The sequence below is a fragment of the Pseudorasbora parva genome, chromosome 6 (assembly GCF_024679245.1).
Source record: "Pseudorasbora parva isolate DD20220531a chromosome 6, ASM2467924v1, whole genome shotgun sequence".
NCBI classification, from domain to species: domain Eukaryota; kingdom Metazoa; phylum Chordata; class Actinopteri; order Cypriniformes; family Gobionidae; genus Pseudorasbora; species Pseudorasbora parva.
This window is the reverse complement of record NC_090177.1, coordinates 2,018,929-2,038,280: the sequence shown is the minus strand read 5'-3', so window position 1 is coordinate 2,038,280 and position 19,352 is coordinate 2,018,929. Positions and strand designations below refer to the sequence as shown.

General features: G+C 43.0%; 1 protein-coding gene across 1 annotated transcript; it reads right to left on the bottom strand.

Moving 5' to 3' along the window:
• Positions 1-383: 383 nt before the first annotated feature.
• Positions 384-8,106, bottom strand: LOC137078205 (uncharacterized). The gene is made up of 2 exons (XM_067445318.1): positions 7,826-8,106; positions 384-7,731 (listed from the first exon to the last, which is right to left on the bottom strand). Exon 2 carries the CDS (start codon positions 7,045-7,047, stop codon positions 1,072-1,074), a length of 5,976 nt encoding a protein of 1,991 aa, XP_067301419.1. The 5' UTR covers positions 7,048-7,731; positions 7,826-8,106; the 3' UTR covers positions 384-1,071.
• Positions 8,107-19,352: the final 11,246 nt, after the last annotated feature.

Sequence of the window (19,352 nt, the reverse complement as noted above, 5' to 3'; positions counted from 1 at the left end):
AGTTCAGCCACAGTTCACAGCTATCTGATCTGGCTGTACTTGGCAGATGAGCGATCACCTCAGGGATGTTGCTAGACCACTGGCGTATCTCAAATCCACCTCGAGTAAGCAGCTCTCTCATTCTGTCAATGAGCAGTTTGGCCTCTTGTGTGTCAGAAAGGGACTGCAGGCAGTTGTCCACGTAGAAAGCTGTGTGTACAGAGTCGTCGATGTCTTTATAGGTATCACTGTGCTCCCTCACGTGGCTCTGAAGGGCAAAGGTAGCACAGCAGGGACTACACGTTGTCCCTGTAACTACTCGTTGGTCATTAAACAGTCCACGCTTCTGAAGTACTGATGTCCTTTAGCACTCTTTTATTTGTACATTTGAGACACCCTGAAAACTAAAATGTAAACAAAACAAACAACCACAAATTTTACATATACCCATAAAGACACAAAATCAAACAAAGAAATACATAAGATTAACTCATTTACCGTGTTTGCCTGTAACCAACAGTAGAATCATCAGGAGCCCATGCATATCTCACTTCATGTTTGCCATTCTGTTGACACTAATACTTCCGGGTTAAATAACCCAGGAAGAGTCACATGACCAATCAGTACAACTAAATTAAATCCAATACCACCAGAATTAACTAAATTAATACATGTGCATAAATAAATCACATTTAAATCAAAATACAAAAGGAAAAAATAAACCTTAAACCCCACCAATATTACATACATGTATACACCATACACAGCTGACCTACCAGTGTCAGCTACACTCCCACCAAATGACCCTTGATTTACTTAAAACATATAAATGCACAGTGTCATTTCCAGCTATCACAATACATAAACAATGAAATAAACCCCATCATTCAAAAATCCACATTCTTGGGAAAAAACAAACAAAACAAAAAAAACAAAACATTTATACGGCATATGAACTTGATCATAATCACAAAATACCAACTAATACCATTTTAACTCCACTCTACTAATATTATAGGGTGATCGTCTAAATTTGTGCTACAAGAGCTACCAGCTTTTAGATCAGACCTTCAATATGATAGGGTGATCGTTTCAATTTTTTGCTACAAGAACTACCAGTTTTTGGATCGGACGTTCAACTATAGAGGGTTTAATGAGGCGTTCACCCCTTTTTCCCAACTTCTGATCTCCCATCTGAATTTTAACTTTCCGCACCAGTCCATCATCATCCTTGTAAACTTCCAGAACTCTAGCCAACCTCCATTCATTTCGGGGAACTTCCCCTTCCTTCACAATGACAACGTCACCCATTTGCACATTCCGTCTTGGTGTGTGCCACCTTTGCCTGAGGGAGATGTTAGCAAGATATTCTATCCTCCATCTGCTCCAAAACTGTTCACTCAAAAACTGTACTTGCCGCCATCGTCTCTTCGCATAAAGATCTTCCTTAACAAATGCACCTGGTGGAGGAAGTGGGACAGATGACTTCATGGTGAGCAGGTGGTTAGGGGTTAAAGGCTCTAGACTTGTGGGATCACTGAGACCATCTACTGTCAATGGACGGTTGTTAACTATAGACATAGCTTCATAAAAGAATGTACGTAAAGAAGCATCATTTAGTCTCCCAGCATTTTGTGCCAAAACGGATCCCATTACACTCCTGACAGTTCGAATCTGCCGCTCCCAAACACCTCCGGCATGACTTGAACTAGGTGTATTCAGACAAAAATCACACTGCTTAGTCGCCAGATATTCTGCCACTCTTTCTTTACTCACTTCTTTTAAGGCTTTCTTCAACTCACTCTTTGCCCCTATGAAGTTAGATCCTTGGTCTGATCTGATGTGTCTAACAGCTCCACGAATGGCTATAAAACATCGTAAAGCATTGATGAATGCATCCGTTGTCATATCTTCCAACATCTCTATATGGACAGCTCTGGAACAAAGACAGGTAAAAAGGAGACCATATCGTTTATATACCTTGCGACCTTGCTTGGTGTAAAATGGACCAAAACAGTCCATGCCACAATAAGTAAATGGCGGAGAGGGATCAGTACGATCACGAGGCAAATCCGCCATCCGTTGTTGTTCTGGTGGCCTACGAGCTCTCCTACAAGGAACACACTGCCGTATGTACTGGGCTACTACCTTGCTGCCACCGATAATCCAAAAGCCATTGGCTCGCAGTTCATTCAGAGTCTGCCCCCTGCCTTGATGTTGAATTTTTTGATGATAGTGAGCAAGAATAAGGGATGTGATGACACCATTCCTTGGAAGGATTGCTGGATTTCGCAATTCAAGAGACGCAGATGCCCTCCTCAATCGTCCTCCCACCCTCATTATGCCATCTTGCATGAATGGATCCAGCTGATACAGAGGATGGTTAGAACGCAGCCTCCCAGATTCCTGACTGAGTACATACAACTCTTCTTTAAAGGCATCCTGTTGTGCAAGCTGAATGAGAGTGAATGAAGCCATCCTTCTTTCCTCTACACTTAAAGGTTCTGGTGTCTTACTCTTTCTTGCTAGTCTTTGAATCCGGGCAATAACATTCACCGCTGTAGTCCATTTTGAGAATCGTGATAATTGCTGTTGAAAATCCACTTGTATTTTAATCTCTGTCCTCAATACTTGAACGGCTTTGACCTCAGGATCTCCCACCAACAGCTCTAACATTCCTTGTTTAGCAACTACCTCCTCTTCCCAGAGGAATCTGGGCCCTATGAGCCAGTCTGAATTAATCAGCTCTTCTACCGTGAGGCCCCTCGAGGCATGGTCAGCGGGATTCTCTCCTGTGTTGATGTAATACCACTGTCTTGGATCGGTGGTCTCCCGGATTCTCTGGACACGGTTAGCAACAAAAACATGAAACCTTCTAGCTTCATTATTGATATAACCAAGAACCACTTGTGAATCTGTCCAAAAATATTCTCTTTCAACTTGGAGTGCCAGTTCTTCCTTCAGCATACTACTCACAGCAGCAGAAATCACTGCTGCAGTTAACTCTAATCTTGGTATAGTGACAACTTTTATAGGGGCAACTCTTGCTTTCCCCATGACCAAAGCACAATGTACCTTGCTTTCACTCACTAATCTGATGTAGGAGCACTGACCATAACCTTGACTGCTAGCATCAGAAAAATGATGCAATTCAGTTTTTAGAATCTTTCCAAAGTTCGGAGGCACGAAGCATCTTGGGATCCGTATCTTTCCTAGATTGGACAGATCCTTCAACCAACTCTCCCACCTTGGCCTCAACTCAATAGGTAGTGGTTCATCCCAACCAATGCCCTTATGGCACATCTCCTGCAGCACCTTCTTTCCAGATATAACAAATGGAGCCAAGAACCCCAAAGGATCATAAACTGAAGCCACCAAGGAAAGAATTCCACGTCGTGTAGAGGGTTTATCATCAAACACGACATTAAAGGTGAAGGCATCACTCTCCACATCCCACCTAACCCCCAAGACATTTTGTACTGGAAGATAATCATGATGGAAATCAACGTTCTTCACTTCAGCAGCACGATCACCCATGCTAATTGACTCCAGCACTTCTCTGTTGTTAGAAATAAATTTGTGAAGATACAGCTTTCCTTTAGCACACACAGCTTGAGCTTCTTCCACCAACTTGATTGCCATCTCAACAGATTCCAGGCTTATAAGGCCATCATCTACATAGAAATGATTTCGGATGAAACTAGCAGCCAAAGGATACTCGCTCTCATTCATACTGGCAAGATACTTCAAGCCATAATTGGCACAACCTGGAGAGGATGATGCTCCAAAGAGGTGTACTTTCATACGATATTCTCTGGGCTCTGTATCAGTATCTCCATTTGCCCACCACAGGAAACGCAGATAGTCCCGATCTTCTTGAATGACATGAAATCTATGAAACATTTTCTCAATGTCACACATAAGAGCAACTGGATGTTTACGGAAACGGCAAAGCACTCCAGTCAATCCATTGGTAAGATCAGGCCCAGTCAATAGATGGTCATTCAAAGCGATGCCGTCATACTTAGCTGAACAATCAAAGACTACCCTGATCTTATCTGGTTTCTTAGGGTGATAAACACCCTGATGTGGAATATACCACACATTTCCAATATCTGGTTGCTCAGTCGCTATTTCTGCATCACCATCTCTGAAGACACCCTCCATGAATAGCACATAATCACGTTTAAATTGAGGGTTCTTGTCCAGTTTTCTCTTAAGGTGCTTCAGCCGTCCTAATGCAAGCTTCTTGTTATTTGGAAAATGGGGACGGGTCTTAAAAGGAAGGGGCATCTCAAGGTGGCCACATTCATTTTGATAGACACCCTCTTTCACAATCTGTAGAAATTGAACATCCTCCTGTGATATGCTCTTTTCACGTAACGGAGTATCTACAAAATCCAGCTCAAGTGCTCTAATAACAGCAGCAGGTGTCACAGAGGGAAGTTCCTTGACTGCTATACGGTGGCATAAACCCATCATGTCCTCAGCATTGACACACTGTGGAGTTCCTCCTATGATGCTCCAGCCCAGGTCAGTCTTGATGGCATAAGGCTCTTCATCTCCACCAGTAATGACCTCTCGAGGTGCCAGTGCTCTGGAGCAGTCATAGCCAATCAAGAGACCTACTCCACAATCCATCTGACCAGGCATCTCATTGGCAATCACTTCTAGATGTCTCCACCTTTTAGCGGTTTCATAGGTGGGAATGTGTGCTCGCTCAAATGGAATGAAGTCTCTTGTATAAACGGGAGGCAGGCAGATAGGACTGTCTGAGGATAACCCTCGAACTCGAAGTCCACTGACTCTCTGACTTTCCACAATGGAGTCTTTCCCCATCATAGTGGAAAGCCTTAATTTTACAGGTTCCATTGATGCTTGCAAGCTTTCACATACTTCCTGGTCAACGAAGGTGTGACTACTCTGAGTGTCTAATAAGGCATATACACAGACTTCAGACTTTGAGTTAGACAAAGACAGCCATACTGGAACAATCATAGATGTTATACCACCCTTTCCTCCATTCACACAGCATGATAGAAACGATGCGTTTTCTTCAGTCTGCAAGCCTGTCTGTAAAAGCAACTTGTCACCTGGCTGACGATCTTCATGTAGTGGAGTTGGATGGCGCTTCTTACAAACAGCACACACAGCCCTATTTCTGCAGTCTTTGGAGCCATGTCCCCTTCTCAAGCATGCAAAGCACAACTTATTCTCCAGAACAAACTTTCTCTTTTCCTCCGCAGTCCTTTCCAATAGTTCTTGACATTCATGAATGGAATGACACTCATTACAGAAAATACATTTAACGGCATTTGTGCTACGCACCCATGTGGTCTTCAATCCACCGGACTCGTCAGTTTTGCCATCGACAAGGTTACTGGATATGGCCATAGTGCTTGCTACATCCAGATCCTTGGCATCAGTTGCCAGTGTGTTTACTCTTGAGCGCTTAACTTCCCTAGATGGCTTCTCTTCAACAATCTTTAATGCATACAATGACGACACCGGATTGCATGCGATGCGTGCTTCCTTTGAAACAAATGAAGCAAACTCACCAAAGCTTGGATAATCTTTGTCTTGGTCTAGCTGTTCCGTAACGTAACGGTTCCACCTGTTCGTCACCCAGTTAGGAAGCTTAGCCAGCATCCTCTGATTCTCCTCGCAGTCGTTCAGTACCTGAAGACCCTTGATATGTGGCATAGCATCACTACATGATTGCAGAAAGTCACTGAACTCTCTTAACTTGATATACTCGGTTGCACCAATCCTAGGCCATCTGTTAAGTTTTTCTCTGAAGGCACGTTGCACCACAAAAGAATGGCCATATCTGGCATTCAACTTTTCCCATGCTTGCTGATAGGCTTGATCGTCTTTCCTGTAGAAGCTGCCTTCTAGAGCTGATCTTGCTTCACCATCAATATACTTCTGTAGATAGAACAGCTTATCTGCTGGATTTAAGCACTGTCCCTCTATAAGGGCCTTAAAGGTTGTGCTCCACTCTATAAACTTCAATGGGTCACCAGAAAACACACAGGGTTCAGGAATAGGAAGTCGAGATAAGGCTATTGATCCTCGCAACGCCTGTACTAAAGATGCGTCACTTTGTGTAACTTGCTGATTTAAACATGTGTTAGAAACAAGGGGACTGGGGTTGGTCAACTCACCACATGCTGAAGCACACTGCTGACTCTTCACTCTTAACTCCTCTTCGGTATACACCCGGAGCCTTGCTTCCATAACCTCAATGTCTCTGCAATTTTCAAGCTTTTTCAATTGCCGCTTTTGTGCATCAATGTCAGCCTCCATTTCCACTTCAGCTTTCTTTGCAGCCAACAACGCAGCAGTCTCCGCTCTTTTCGCTGAAATGCTTGCTGACTCTGATGGGGGTTCAGAATGGTTACTAATGGCCGTGGGTCTAGAAACGGTGGATCCATATATGGACCTAGCATACTCACAGTCCAGCAGCATGCGTAGCCTTGCCCTCTCAGCCTCAGCATCAAACTCCATGCCATCTTCCACCAGACGTACTTTCATTAATTTCAATAAGTCTGCCGTTACAGCGCAACATGCATCAATTTTCCTCCTAATTTCTTGACTTGGTGGTGCTTGATGTCGCATGTTGTCATACGACTCTTTCAATTCAAGCTCTTGCTTCTCCAACCCATCCATCATATCGCACAGATCACTTTCAGAGCATTCATGTTTTAACTTTGAACGAACATCTTTAACATAAATCTTCCAATTCTCATATGTAGATTTAAACTTCCTCTCTTTTTTAGCCAGTTCTTGCTCTTTTAACTCTTGCATCTTTGGTGTTAAACGTTTATCACGGGAAGATTTTCTAGTTTCATTCGTCTTTAATAAAACAGAATTAAGCTCTTTAAGTCTTGCCTCAGATTTCTCTGTGCATGTTGTACATGATGCATGGCGATCTCTCACAACGCCCTCCATGATCTCGATCTCTGGCATATTAATCTCAGCAATTAAATTAGCTTGCTCTTGTAGTGGAAAATCATTTTGTTCAGCTAAATCACCCTGAAATGCTAAATCACCCTGGACTGACATTTCTACTCTTAGAAGTTACACTTTAAACAAAAAAATACAACATATGACAAATAACAGTGAATCACAATGCAACTTTAAATAACCTTAATTTCCCTTTTTTAAAATGAATTCAGTTTTACCAACATTATAATGTTCAACACTATTTTAATTCACAACTTAAGAACAATTATCCCTTATTAAAATGTATCTCTCTTTACATGATATCTTTATCTTATAATACTTTTACTTAACTTATAAAAACGATCCGTATTTAATGTTTGCTCAATCTAACCTGCTGATACACAGATGAATGCAGGCGGTGTACAAAGATCCTCTCTTGTCCATATAACAGAACTGCACGCTGTAGCAGTCCACCGCGAGAGAAGGACACAGAGCTGCGCGCCGAATCACAGGACACAGCCGAACAGTACTTGAAGGAATAGTATGACAAAGTCATGCCCCGGAACGATAGCGTCGATCACCACCATCTATGATCACCGCAGGATGCAGCCGACCCGCACGCAGATCCCAGAAGCGGCAGGCCACGCGAAGAAGCCGGAGAATCACCACCAAACCAACCCCGGAAGGATGGAATTAGGGCACGTTTTCACTGTAACTACTCGTTGGTCATTAAACAGTCCACGCTTCTGAAGTACTGATGTCCTTTAGCACTCTTTTATTTGTACATTTGAGACACCCTGAAAACTAAAATGTAAACAAAACAAACAACCACAAATTTTACATATACCCATAAAGACACAAAATCAAACAAAGAAATACATAAGATTAACTCATTTACCGTGTTTGCCTGTAACCAACAGTAGAATCATCAGGAGCCCATGCATATCTCACTTCATGTTTGCCATTCTGTTGACACTAATACTTCCGGGTTAAATAACCCAGGAAGAGTCACATGACCAATCAGTACAACTAAATTAAATCCAATACCACCAGAATTAACTAAATTAATACATGTGCATAAATAAATCACATTTAAATCAAAATACAAAAGGAAAAAATAAACCTTAAACCCCACCAATATTACATACATGTATACACCATACACAGCTGACCTACCAGTGTCAGCTACAGTCCCAAAGGGTAGGACTCTCCACTCATAAACATCTGGAGGCCTCTCAGTTTCACAGTCCCTCCATAAGAACCGCAGCAGGGGGCAGTCTTCAGGGAGCAGGCGGATCTGGTGAAACATGGCCTTTATATCTCCGCTCACTGCTACAGGATGCTGGCGGAAACGCAGGAGGACACCCAGCAGTGTAGGCCCAAGGGGGGGTCCTGGCAGGAGGTAGTGGTTAAGAACGGCCCCCTGGCACTCAAAGGAGCAGTTAAAGACTACCCGAGCTTTGTTGTTATGATGTACAATGTGGTGTGGTACATACCAAGATTCAGCAGAGCTATGAATCTCTTCGGGAGTCAGCTTTACCACATAACCAGAATCTATCAACCTCTTGATCTCCTGGTTATATTTGAGGGCCAGGTCAGGATTCTTTGCTAGCTTACGCTCAGTGGACCTCAGAAGGCCTTTAACTCCTTCAGAGGAGACATGCATCTGTGGGAAGTCCTTCTTCCTAAGCAGGGGGGTGGCGTATCACTCTACACCATCCACAGGTATTCTGATGGTCTTGGCCTCTAACATGGCTATGGCTTCTCTGTCCTCCTTTGAGCGGGTGACCTCCTTCCCAGGTCTATAGAGGGGAGCATCTAGTTGCCACAGACGCTGTACATCCTGTTGGAGGGCAATGGCAGGAGAAAGGCATGATATGTTCAGGCAGTGCGCCTCCCCCTGCTGTGTAGGCATACAGCAGCTCGGACCCTGGATGGCCCATCCGAGCTTGGTGCAGACAGCGACGGGTCCTTGGGCTGAACCTCGCAGGATAGAACGAACAGGAGTTATGAGGTGAGCATTATCAGAGCCGGTTAACAAAAGTGGCTGTATCTGATTGAATCCTTTGAGTTGCACTCCCTGTAGGTGATGGTACTTCTCCTTTAATAGCTCCACTGGGCATGACTGTTCAGCTAGGCTGAGCTGTTGGGCGGTGAAGGCACGTGTTTTCTTGTAACGTATTTTCGGCTTGGCCTTTGGGGACACTTGGAAAGAGACATATCCTCCTTTAATGTGGATCACATCTTGACGAATAGTACGCAGAGACAGAGATTCCTCCTCTTGGATTAAGCCTAACAACTTGACAGCAGCAGGGAGTATAATGGTTTTCTCTGAGCCATCATCAAGAAGAGCATACGTGTCCAGAGATTTACTTTGATAGTGTAACTGGATGGGGACAACCTTAAGCATCACACGGCTAGAGTGACTGATAGGAGCCAAGAACACTCGGCTGGTGCTCACTGTTAGGATATTCGGGTCCCTCCTCTTCGCCTCAGCTAGGTCATGAAGCACTAATAAGTGCTGTTCTCCACAGGTGCTGCACATTTTCCTAAGAGTGCACTGCTCGGGGGTATGTTTACGGCCACAGCGCCAACATTTGTCTTTTTCCTTTATCCAAGAAGCTACAGCTTTGAGTTCTAGCTTCTTAAACTCTGCACAGCTACTGAGGTAATGCTCTGTCCCTTCACAGTATGGGCAGTATGGCTTAAACTGCTTCTTCTTAGAGGAGTGAGAAGGATTAGCAATGTGCACCTTAGTGTCTATCTTCGGCTGGGTTTGAGCGGGATCTGAGCCATAATAGATGGATGTAGACTTACTCTGTACCCTGGACCCTGCAGAGGCTCTGATGTTGCCCCTCTCTGGGCGTGGTCTATCTGAGGGCTGTGACTGAATGGCTTGCCGTGATAACTGTAAAACTTGGGACTTGCGCTCAAGCCACCCTGAGAAATCATACATATTATAGGTGCAACTGCTGCCAGTGCGTATGATGCCACGTGTGATGCAGTGCTCGATGAAACTGTCTCTGTAGCTAGGCGGAAGCTTAGTGAGTAACCTGTCCACGTGTGAACCACACTGGAGCTCACTAGCTGCTACGTCGTCCATAGTACTGAGAAGGCCCACTAGGCTAGACACCGCCAGGGAGAAATCTTCAAAGGCTTGAGTATCACCTGCCTTAATAGGAGAGCAATTAAGTATAGCACTCAGTTCACTCTGCACCAATTGCCTAGGTTGCCCATACCTCTGCTCCAGAGCTCTCATTGCACTAGTGTAAGGAGTGCGGTCGTGAATATAGCGTCTGGCCACTTGTAATGCACATGGATGCTCTAACTGATCTATCAAAATGTGATATTTATACTCCTCTGTGAGATGAGCATGTGGCCCAAGGAGGCTGTCCAGCCCTTTCTTCAGTAATACAAAGTCACACTCTCTGCCTGATTTGAATGTCACCAGTCTAGACTTCGGGATGCCATATGAGGATGCTAAGATCATCTCCATCAGGTTTGGCTGGGTGGCTCCAGCTGTAGGAGGTACTGCGTCTTGTGCAATATATGCAGCAGGCATTGAAGGGTAGGCAGAGACTGGTGGATAAGCAGTAGAGTAGTAGCGGGCTGAATCAAGATGTGGAGCGGCATAAAGCTGGCTATAAGTCTGCGACGCTGAAATCCCCGGTGGTGGCTGATACAGTGACGCTGAGACTGCAGGGAAGTCGTGGGATCGTGCAGAGAGTACCTGGGTGGAGCTGCCTGGAGGCTGCGGGTGTTGATACCTCTGACCGTATAGGGACTCAGCCTGACTTGTTTCAAGCCCCCTGAACTGTACTGATTGGGCTACTTGAGTGACAGGTTGTAGAGCCGGCTGAATCCCTGGATAGGCCACAGGGATTCTCAGCTGTGGAACAGGCGGTGGCCCGGGCCAAGGGGCCGACTGAACTGTGGGCTGAAACGCAGTATTCAACCTGGGCTGCAGTACTGGCGGTTGGTGAAGCACAGGTTGAGGTACTAGCTCTGAGCCTGGCTGCTGTGCAGGTTGATTTGCAGGGTTAGAGGACAGCGGCACTGTCTGAGTATTTAGAGTAGGTGGAATAATAGGGCTTAAAGGTAGTGAAGCTGAATTTGGTGCTGAATGGAGAATGGGATTTGCTTTACGTAATGGTGGAGATGCAATAGGTTCTACTGGCCTTAACAGGTTCACAGGCGTTCTAGTTTCCTGCCTTTCTGCTGGTGCCAGGATGTGTAGCTGATCATTAGGATGGATGCTGCTCATGACCGCACTGCTATTCTGTGGTGTTTGAAGTAGAACAGGAAGCGAAGCAGCTCTATCTTGCTGCTGAGCATCACTCTGGGTAGGGAGAGGGCTGCATGAACTGCATGCTCGCTCCAGTTGTTCCACACGCTTGGTTAATGCACCACTGGTCTCCTTCATAGTGATTTGCATCTCATTCATCGTTTTCAGTACACTGCCCCAAGCTGCCTCCATTCTCTTCCATTTTTTCTTCTTCTTCGTCTCAGATTCCTCTGAACTGCTGCTGCTTGAAGACTCTGTCTCCTCTGGATCAGGTAGGTCATGCTCATACTCCACCAGATGTCCTGGAAGCTTCCTGCTCCTTCTTGGACGGGGACTATGCTTTGGACTCTTCTCCTGAGGAACGTCATCTTGTGGAGTTGCCATCTTGTTGACTCAGCCAATGAACATCCGGCTCGAAGGACCACTTGTAAGAGACCGTGTGCGTCTGCGGCTGATTTTGGATTGCTCGTCAACTGAGTCTTCCTCGGTCAGAAGGAATAGACAAATCCAATGGTACAGTTTGAGAATTTATTGAGGATGAGTCAGAAACATGGAAATGATGAGGATTTGTAGGTATTAATATGACAAATAGGTGTGTTTGTGTGAGGGGGTGTGTGTGTGGTTATATCTTAAGGGCGCACACAGCACTTCTACACACAAGACTAGCACAGGATTAACAAAGGATGGCAATTCTCTGCACCGTGAATACTCATGGCCATGTACCACACGAAAGTGAAAGCGCCTAGCTCAACCGCGAGCGAGCAGAACTACATAAGAACACATGCATTATGGGTAATGTAGTCTATGTCAGGGAACGGACTTTTAACAATAACATTGGATTTTCATTGTAAAAATTAAATACATATTAATCTGTTAAAGTTACAGAAGTTAATCAGTAAAGCGCAGCAAGAGATCTTTTGTCTTTTTGTAGTTTGAATAACTGCTGCCCCTTTAAGACCAGACGCAAGTGTGGACTCAAAACACTGCTCCCGTTACTCTTCTGAACCGTCTACGGCTGTATTTACGTTAATACACACCCAGATGAACATTGTGACATTTATGTGTGTATTTGACCATTAATAAGCTGGGAAAAGGAGATATTTTTTATTTTATTTACTTGTATTGTCAGAGGTCGGCTTTATAACGGTATGTGCGCACATCAGGTATGAGCGCGAAATCTGCGGGAACTTGTAGAATTATGTGCAATCCTGTGGGAAATTCAGACCGATCACACACTGTCATAAAGACAAACCCAGCAGAACGAGACGACACGGTAGTGTTCAGAGGGTTAACCTGTCGGACGGAGAGGAGAGGAGAGCAACAGGTGTAAAGAGGAGAGGTATCGTTTCAGATATTTCATTATCGATGCATATCAAAAATATCTTTTTGACAGCACTAAGTTACTTGTATGACCATCTGACACTATTTGTATGCACTGAGCTAACGTTTGTAGGCTTTAATTTGCGGATTTGTGGCTACGTTCACTGCCTATTCCTCAAATGAACATGCCTTAACGGACATGCTAATCTTACATTATCACATTATACATAGAAGTACTCTGTCACTAATGCGAATTCCTAGCAGTTAATAGCACAAGTTAAACAAATAGGCGCTAATGTATAACGTTAGGCTACAGTAAACTACTTTAGTTAGCTTACTTGAAAGTCTATGACTTAGCCTACCTTTCATGGGACTCGAAAGAGCAGACTCGCCCGTAGTGAAAAGCTGCAAGTGTTTTTGCAGACTTTACAAGAGGCACTTCGTGGGGTTTGTGGCCGTTTGATCCAAAATTCGTATTTAGCATCATTCAGCCAATCAACGCTCATTGAAACGACAACATGGGGGCGGAGTCACACGTGGAAATAGACGGGCAGATCGCGAGCACAGCAGGTTTCATTTTAGGCTCGCCAACATTTTATTTCTACATTTAATAAACAAACTATTTAGTCAGAAAGGTATTTGTTGTAAAAGAAATAGTTACAATTTCAAGCATTTTTAAGCACTTTATCCAAAATTCAAGCACTTTTCAAACCTTGAAAACACAACATCAAAAATCAAGCACCCGTACGAACCCTGTTAATTAACAATCTCTTAAATATTTTCTAATTTCGTGAACATGTTTTATTAAACATGGACCTTTATTTTCATTAAAAAGGCTTATTTCTGCTAATGTAGATTATTTTTGTAAATGTGAGCAGCTAATTTATTTGCACAAACTGGTTGGCGGTGTGATGAGACGTCATGCTTTCATGAGCTGAACTCAAAAGATCGAAGACTTTTTCTATGTACACAAAAGGCCAATTTCTCTCAAATACTGTTCACAGATCTGTCCAAACCTGTGTTAGTGAGCACTTCTCCTTTGCCGAGATAACCCGTCCACTTCACAGGTGTGGCATATCAAGATGCTGATTAGACATCAGGATTATTGCACAGGTGTGCCTTAGGCTGCACACAATAAAAGGGCACTCACACACACCCACTCACTCATTCTCTCTCACACACACACACACACACACACACACACACACACACACACACACACACTTTTCACAATTCTCACGCACCTGTCAGCCGGATTAATCACGGAAAACTTGCGTCTGAGTTTTGTGCAGCGCAGCAGCGTCATTGCATCACTGAAAGAAAAAGAACATCAAATTAATATTCTTGTGCATATCACACTCACACACACACACACACACACACACAAACAAACACTCTCTCTCTCTCTCTCACACACAAACACACACTCTCTCTCTCTCTCACGCACACACACACACACACACACACACACACACACACACACACAAACAAACAAACACACTCTCTCTCTCTCTCACACACAAACACACACTCTCTCTCTCTCACACACACACAGACACACAGACACACACACACACACACACACACACACACACACACACACAAACAAACAAACACACTCTCTCTCTCTCTCACACACAAACACACTCTCTCTCTCTCTCTCACACACACACACACACACACACACACACCACACACACGTTCTCACGCAGTGAAAAACACATTGTGGAGCAAAGAGGACACTGAGTGACGACGCACTGACAGACAGGACAGAGCAGGTTACTTTTAATATGAAATGATGTCTCAACCCTAAAAGTGTCTTTTAAAGAAATGTAAACAATAAAAACCATTCATTAAATCAAATGCATTTAATAGATAAGTAAAAAGACAGAAGATATTTTTTCTTGTTTCCAATCCAAATATCCAAATATTCTTAAATCAAGCAAAATGAACCGTCAACGGGGTGAGAAAAATAATCGTATTCGTTGGACTTATATAGTAAATGCATCTTGATTTAAAGGTGTCATGAACTGGCTTTTTTAATTGTTTTATACCGTTGTCTGAGGTCAACTAATGACGTTGGTGTGGTTTTTACATTCAGAAACATCATAAGCCTGTACTTCTGTACTTTTGCTTGAGTAAATATCTATCTTTACAGCTTTCACCAGTCATGGAGTAATATTTAACCAGCAGTACTTTTTATTTCACTCAAGTCATGGAGTTACAGATAAAAATGCAAAAATAGAAACATACTCCATTAATTCAATTACTTCTTTTTTTTTTATATTAAAAGGCAAGTTATGATTAAATTTAGATTTTCATGAGAAAGAATCAGATATGAGAGAGGTGAAGAATCGAGTGCACGCGCTCACCTGGACGAGTGTGTGTGGGGTGTATAGTAAAGCACCACACACACACCCTGAAAGATGATCAGGGCCATCATCAGCGTGAGGATCCACTGGAGAGTCACCGAGGCCATCAGAAGCACGAGGGTGTGTGTGTGTGTGCTGACTGAAAGAGCTTAACACACACACACCTGTCCTTAACTCCGCCCCCTCACCTTAAACACCTCCTCACCACTAAATGTCATAAAGTGACTGATATTCTGCAGTCATGACGAATGGCGTATTCTATCCGGTGCTTTACTAAAACTTCTGGCAACCGTGAGCACATTAAAGTGTCATTCAGTCGGTCTCTGTTCTGACTCTTGAGCTGTTTGTGTGATTGAATCTGCCATCAAACCTTCTCAGCGATGAACTGTAAGAAATCCAAGCATGATCTCTCGACTTTGCCATTGTGATCTGCTGAATAACTGCACTTACACAACCTCTGTGTGACAATACAAAGCCTTTTTCCCATCAGGCCTATATGATAAACAGCCTATGATCATTTAAAGGTGTCATGAACTGGCTTTTCTATACCGTTGTCTGAGGTCAACTAATGACGTTCGTGTGGTTTTTACTGTTACGACCCAAAATAGGGACCAACATAAGATCCATTCAGAAAGGTATATAAACCCAAATCCCAAAGGCCGTGGTAGTAAAAAGATGATTTATTTACAACAAATGAACAAAACAAACATAAACATACAAAACTTAAAGTAAGGACTGGTGAGCTAACTGATCTAAACTACAACTCAGAGTTAATGCTTCCCTAACTCCCGAGAAACACAAAAGCAAACACACAAACAATCTTCCGGGTCAGCTTCCTTACCTATGCTTTCCCACTAACCTAATATAACTAAACAAACACAACTCACCATCCTGTACAAAAGAAACCAGAAACGCAAACTTCACAGTCACAAACACCAGGTTTCCTGAGGTAGGCCACAAACGAAACTGTTTCAAGTTTCACCAGCAGCTCTTAAATAGGCAGAGGTCTCAGGTGTAAGGAATAATCAGGCTCCGCCCCCATCCAATTGGCAGCTATCCTCAGACAGGAAAGAAAAAACAAGAGAAAGAGCAGGGGCTCATAACATTTACATTCAGAAACATCATAACTAATAAGGTATAGCCTGTTTTCTCCACTGCTTTTGAGGCTCTCTCCTGAACGCTGGGTTTTGATGGGCGTGTCACTGGAGATGTGGAAGTAAACGCCCACGGCTAGGATTGGGTAAGATTTGCATATTTAATGAGCTTCAGCTCTGCTGTCAGATCACATGAGGGAAGGATTGTTTTGAAAGCGGCACCGGAACGATTCTCTCACAGGGCTCGGTAAACTTCTTTATCAAACAAACAATGATTTATCTCTCATCCACCTGTGATTTTTTTATTTTTTTTATTACTTAGCCCGCCGATCAGTGGATATAAGTGCGAACCGCACGCACACACACGCTCTTCAAATATCAAGACAAGAGAGTACACAATGAAATGAATGAACAAGAAATGAATGTTATCTCACTATTAAAGATTCACCGCCTGCCGACGGGCTTACGTTTTGGTCTGGAAAACACACACACACCCCCGGGACGATGGGCTTTGCGAGCCCTGGCCCATAACTAGGGCTGGGCGATAAAACGATAACGATAATTATCACGATATAATTTTATTAAAATTATAAAACGATAACAACAGTTTGATAATTTCTCGATATAATGCTATACGCGCTATGCGTAATGCTGCGCATGCGTATTGCAGACCGGGCTTCTGGGTGCTGCACGCGCTGTTGTTTACAGTCAGTGACTGACAGGCTTGGAGGATCGGAGTGAAGTGGAGCAATAAAAATGAGAGATAGTGAAGAAAACTCAGAGCCCACGACCAGCTCGGCGGACACAGATATCATTGACAAGTTAGTTCGCTCGACTTCAGTGGTTTGGAGATATTTTGGCGATCCCATCCGACATAAAACAGCGACGTAACGTTACGTGGACTGCATGCTTATCATAGGTTCACGTTCACCACACGGAATTTAATTATTAAATGATCGTGCTTCTTCTAAGTTCTTCCAGATAACATTGAGCCCAACACAGCGGTGAATCTACATTAACTACATTCACACACACCTCAGAGAGAGAGAGAGAGAGAGAGAGAGAGAGAGAGAGAGAGAGAGAGAGAGAGAGAGAGAGAGAGAGAGAGAGAGAGAGAGAGAGAGAGAGAGAGAGAGAGAGAGAGAGAGAGAGAGAGAGAGAGAGAGAGAGAGAGAGAGAGAGAGAGAGAGAGAGAGAGAGAGAGAGAGAGAGAGATGCACAGTGGACCTTTTTTTTTTTGCCCGTTTGCGTTTTTAGTGTTTTACTTACACAATAAGTAATGATATTATTGATATACAGTGTAGAGTAAAAAAATGCTGACCACAATTAAGATTTTAATAAATAAATCTACCTCAGTTTTAATAAATTGTTCACCTGTTTGGGAAGTGTTTGTCATGTTTTGACAATAAAGGATAGTTTAAAACCACAGTTAGCTGTCTGTTTTCTACATATTTCACTCAGGAGCAAAAATATGCCTTTAAACTTTAAAGAAATAAAGATTTGACATGTATCGTGATATTTATCGATATCGACTGATATGGAAAATGATATCGTGATATTTTTTTTGGGCCATATCGCCCAGCCCTACCCATAACATTACATGTCCGATCTGATCCCCAATCACAATGAACCAATAAATAAAGGATTCTCCAGCCTGTGACAGCGTGCTAAGGTATGTTCAGATAGACACGTACACATAATCAATACGATCTGTAACAATGCAATACTATCACATATAAAAACATGTTTTACTCACATGAGTGTGCTGCACCATTCCTGTCGGATCCACAAGCGCAGCATTGTGTTTTAATCTCAATATGTCTGCAAATCCAGTGTCCACCTGTATCTTGTTTACAAACGATTATCTCGCTATCTTCAGCGTGTTTATTGCTCGTTTAGCGCCACAAGTCGATGGGCGGAGCTACAGAAGCAGGTGGGCGGAGCTACAGAAGCAGGCTGTAGAGGCGGGTTTTCCTTTTCAATACATCATTGATTTGAGAGCCTCGTTTTCTGGGCCTGGTGTCTACAAAAGCTTTTCTTTTAATAACAAGAAAGTTTTCAGCTCCGAAACTCACATTTCTTATTTTACCATGACCTTTTATATATCAAAGGCTCAAGGGAAAGTTGATTTCTCAATGTATCACCCCTTTGGGTTGAGTATGAGTCTGTGTGACGTCAACAAGTGCGTAATGCGCGGGGGCGACCAGAGCAGGAGGGCAAATACACGTCCATTAACTTCTCCTCTTGTTCGCTCTCAAAACTAGAAACTCTGAGTGCACTTTAATATTCAAACATATGGCAGCACTCACACCGAAGAAACTTTACAAAGAGTGACTGTTTTGTATTATTGGGGAGCCAGAATTTGCATTCATCGTCAGAAATGTACATTATTTTTACGTGTTGTTATTTTAAACAAACCATATTATAGATGCTTTGCCAGATTTGAGGCGAGTCGCGGTGCAAGTGCATGCCAAACCTAGGGTGGAGAACGATACAGTTTGTTTTTTAATTGATAAACGTTAGACTCCTAATTTTACAGCAAGAATAGTTAAAGACTAACGAATTTGAAGTATGCTATTGAAACTAACATTGGTCAGCAGTGTTTGAGATTTCAGTGTTTGTGTCGTTCTACACTCACCGATGAGCTTGGCGGGTCTGTGGGGTCCATCTTGTTCTTGAAGTCCAGCAGCTCCTGAACCATCTCTTTATCCTTCTCTGGAGAACTCACAATCTCTCCGCTAGAGCTCTGCAGAAGAAACCAGAAACGTTGAGTTTGTTCACAAAACGAGAAACTTTTCATTCGCTTTCAAAACAAAGTGGCATGTTTCCCTGATGTTTTTATTTATTTATAGTAAACTATTGTAGTTTCTCCAAGATTACTGCAGTGCCGTCAGCCTAGGGCTGGGGGAAAAAATCACATTTTGTATATTTTGTTGTTTATGATTTTTTATTTCAGAATTGATATTAATTCAAACTTCTAGTCCTTACTTATAGGCGAAATAGACACTTTTGTTCCAACAGAGGGTGAAATGTCTCACTTAATGAATATTAATATAGTAATGAATACACTGAAAAGCCCTCGTTGCTGAGAAGATTGATCTTTAAAAGAGTGTGATCTCGAATCAAACCATTATTCCTTAATGACAACAATTCATCTGTCGTAACTTTTGACAAAATCATATCACAACATTAAAATCTGTTTTGGCGCTGCCGCTGAACCATAGAGCTGCTGTCATTATTTCAACCTAACAATATCAATAGTTCTGCAATGCAATAGTTCAATTATCATAGAAGTACTGGGATACAAGTTATAGTTCAGATATAAACACAGATGTCTACGGTATCGAAAAGTTT

What these genes read in the sequence shown, in the direction of transcription:
- LOC137078205 (XM_067445318.1), bottom strand. Translation starts at nt 7,047, where the DNA reads ATGTCAGTCCAGGGTGATTTAGCATTTCAGGGTGATTTAGCTGAACAA.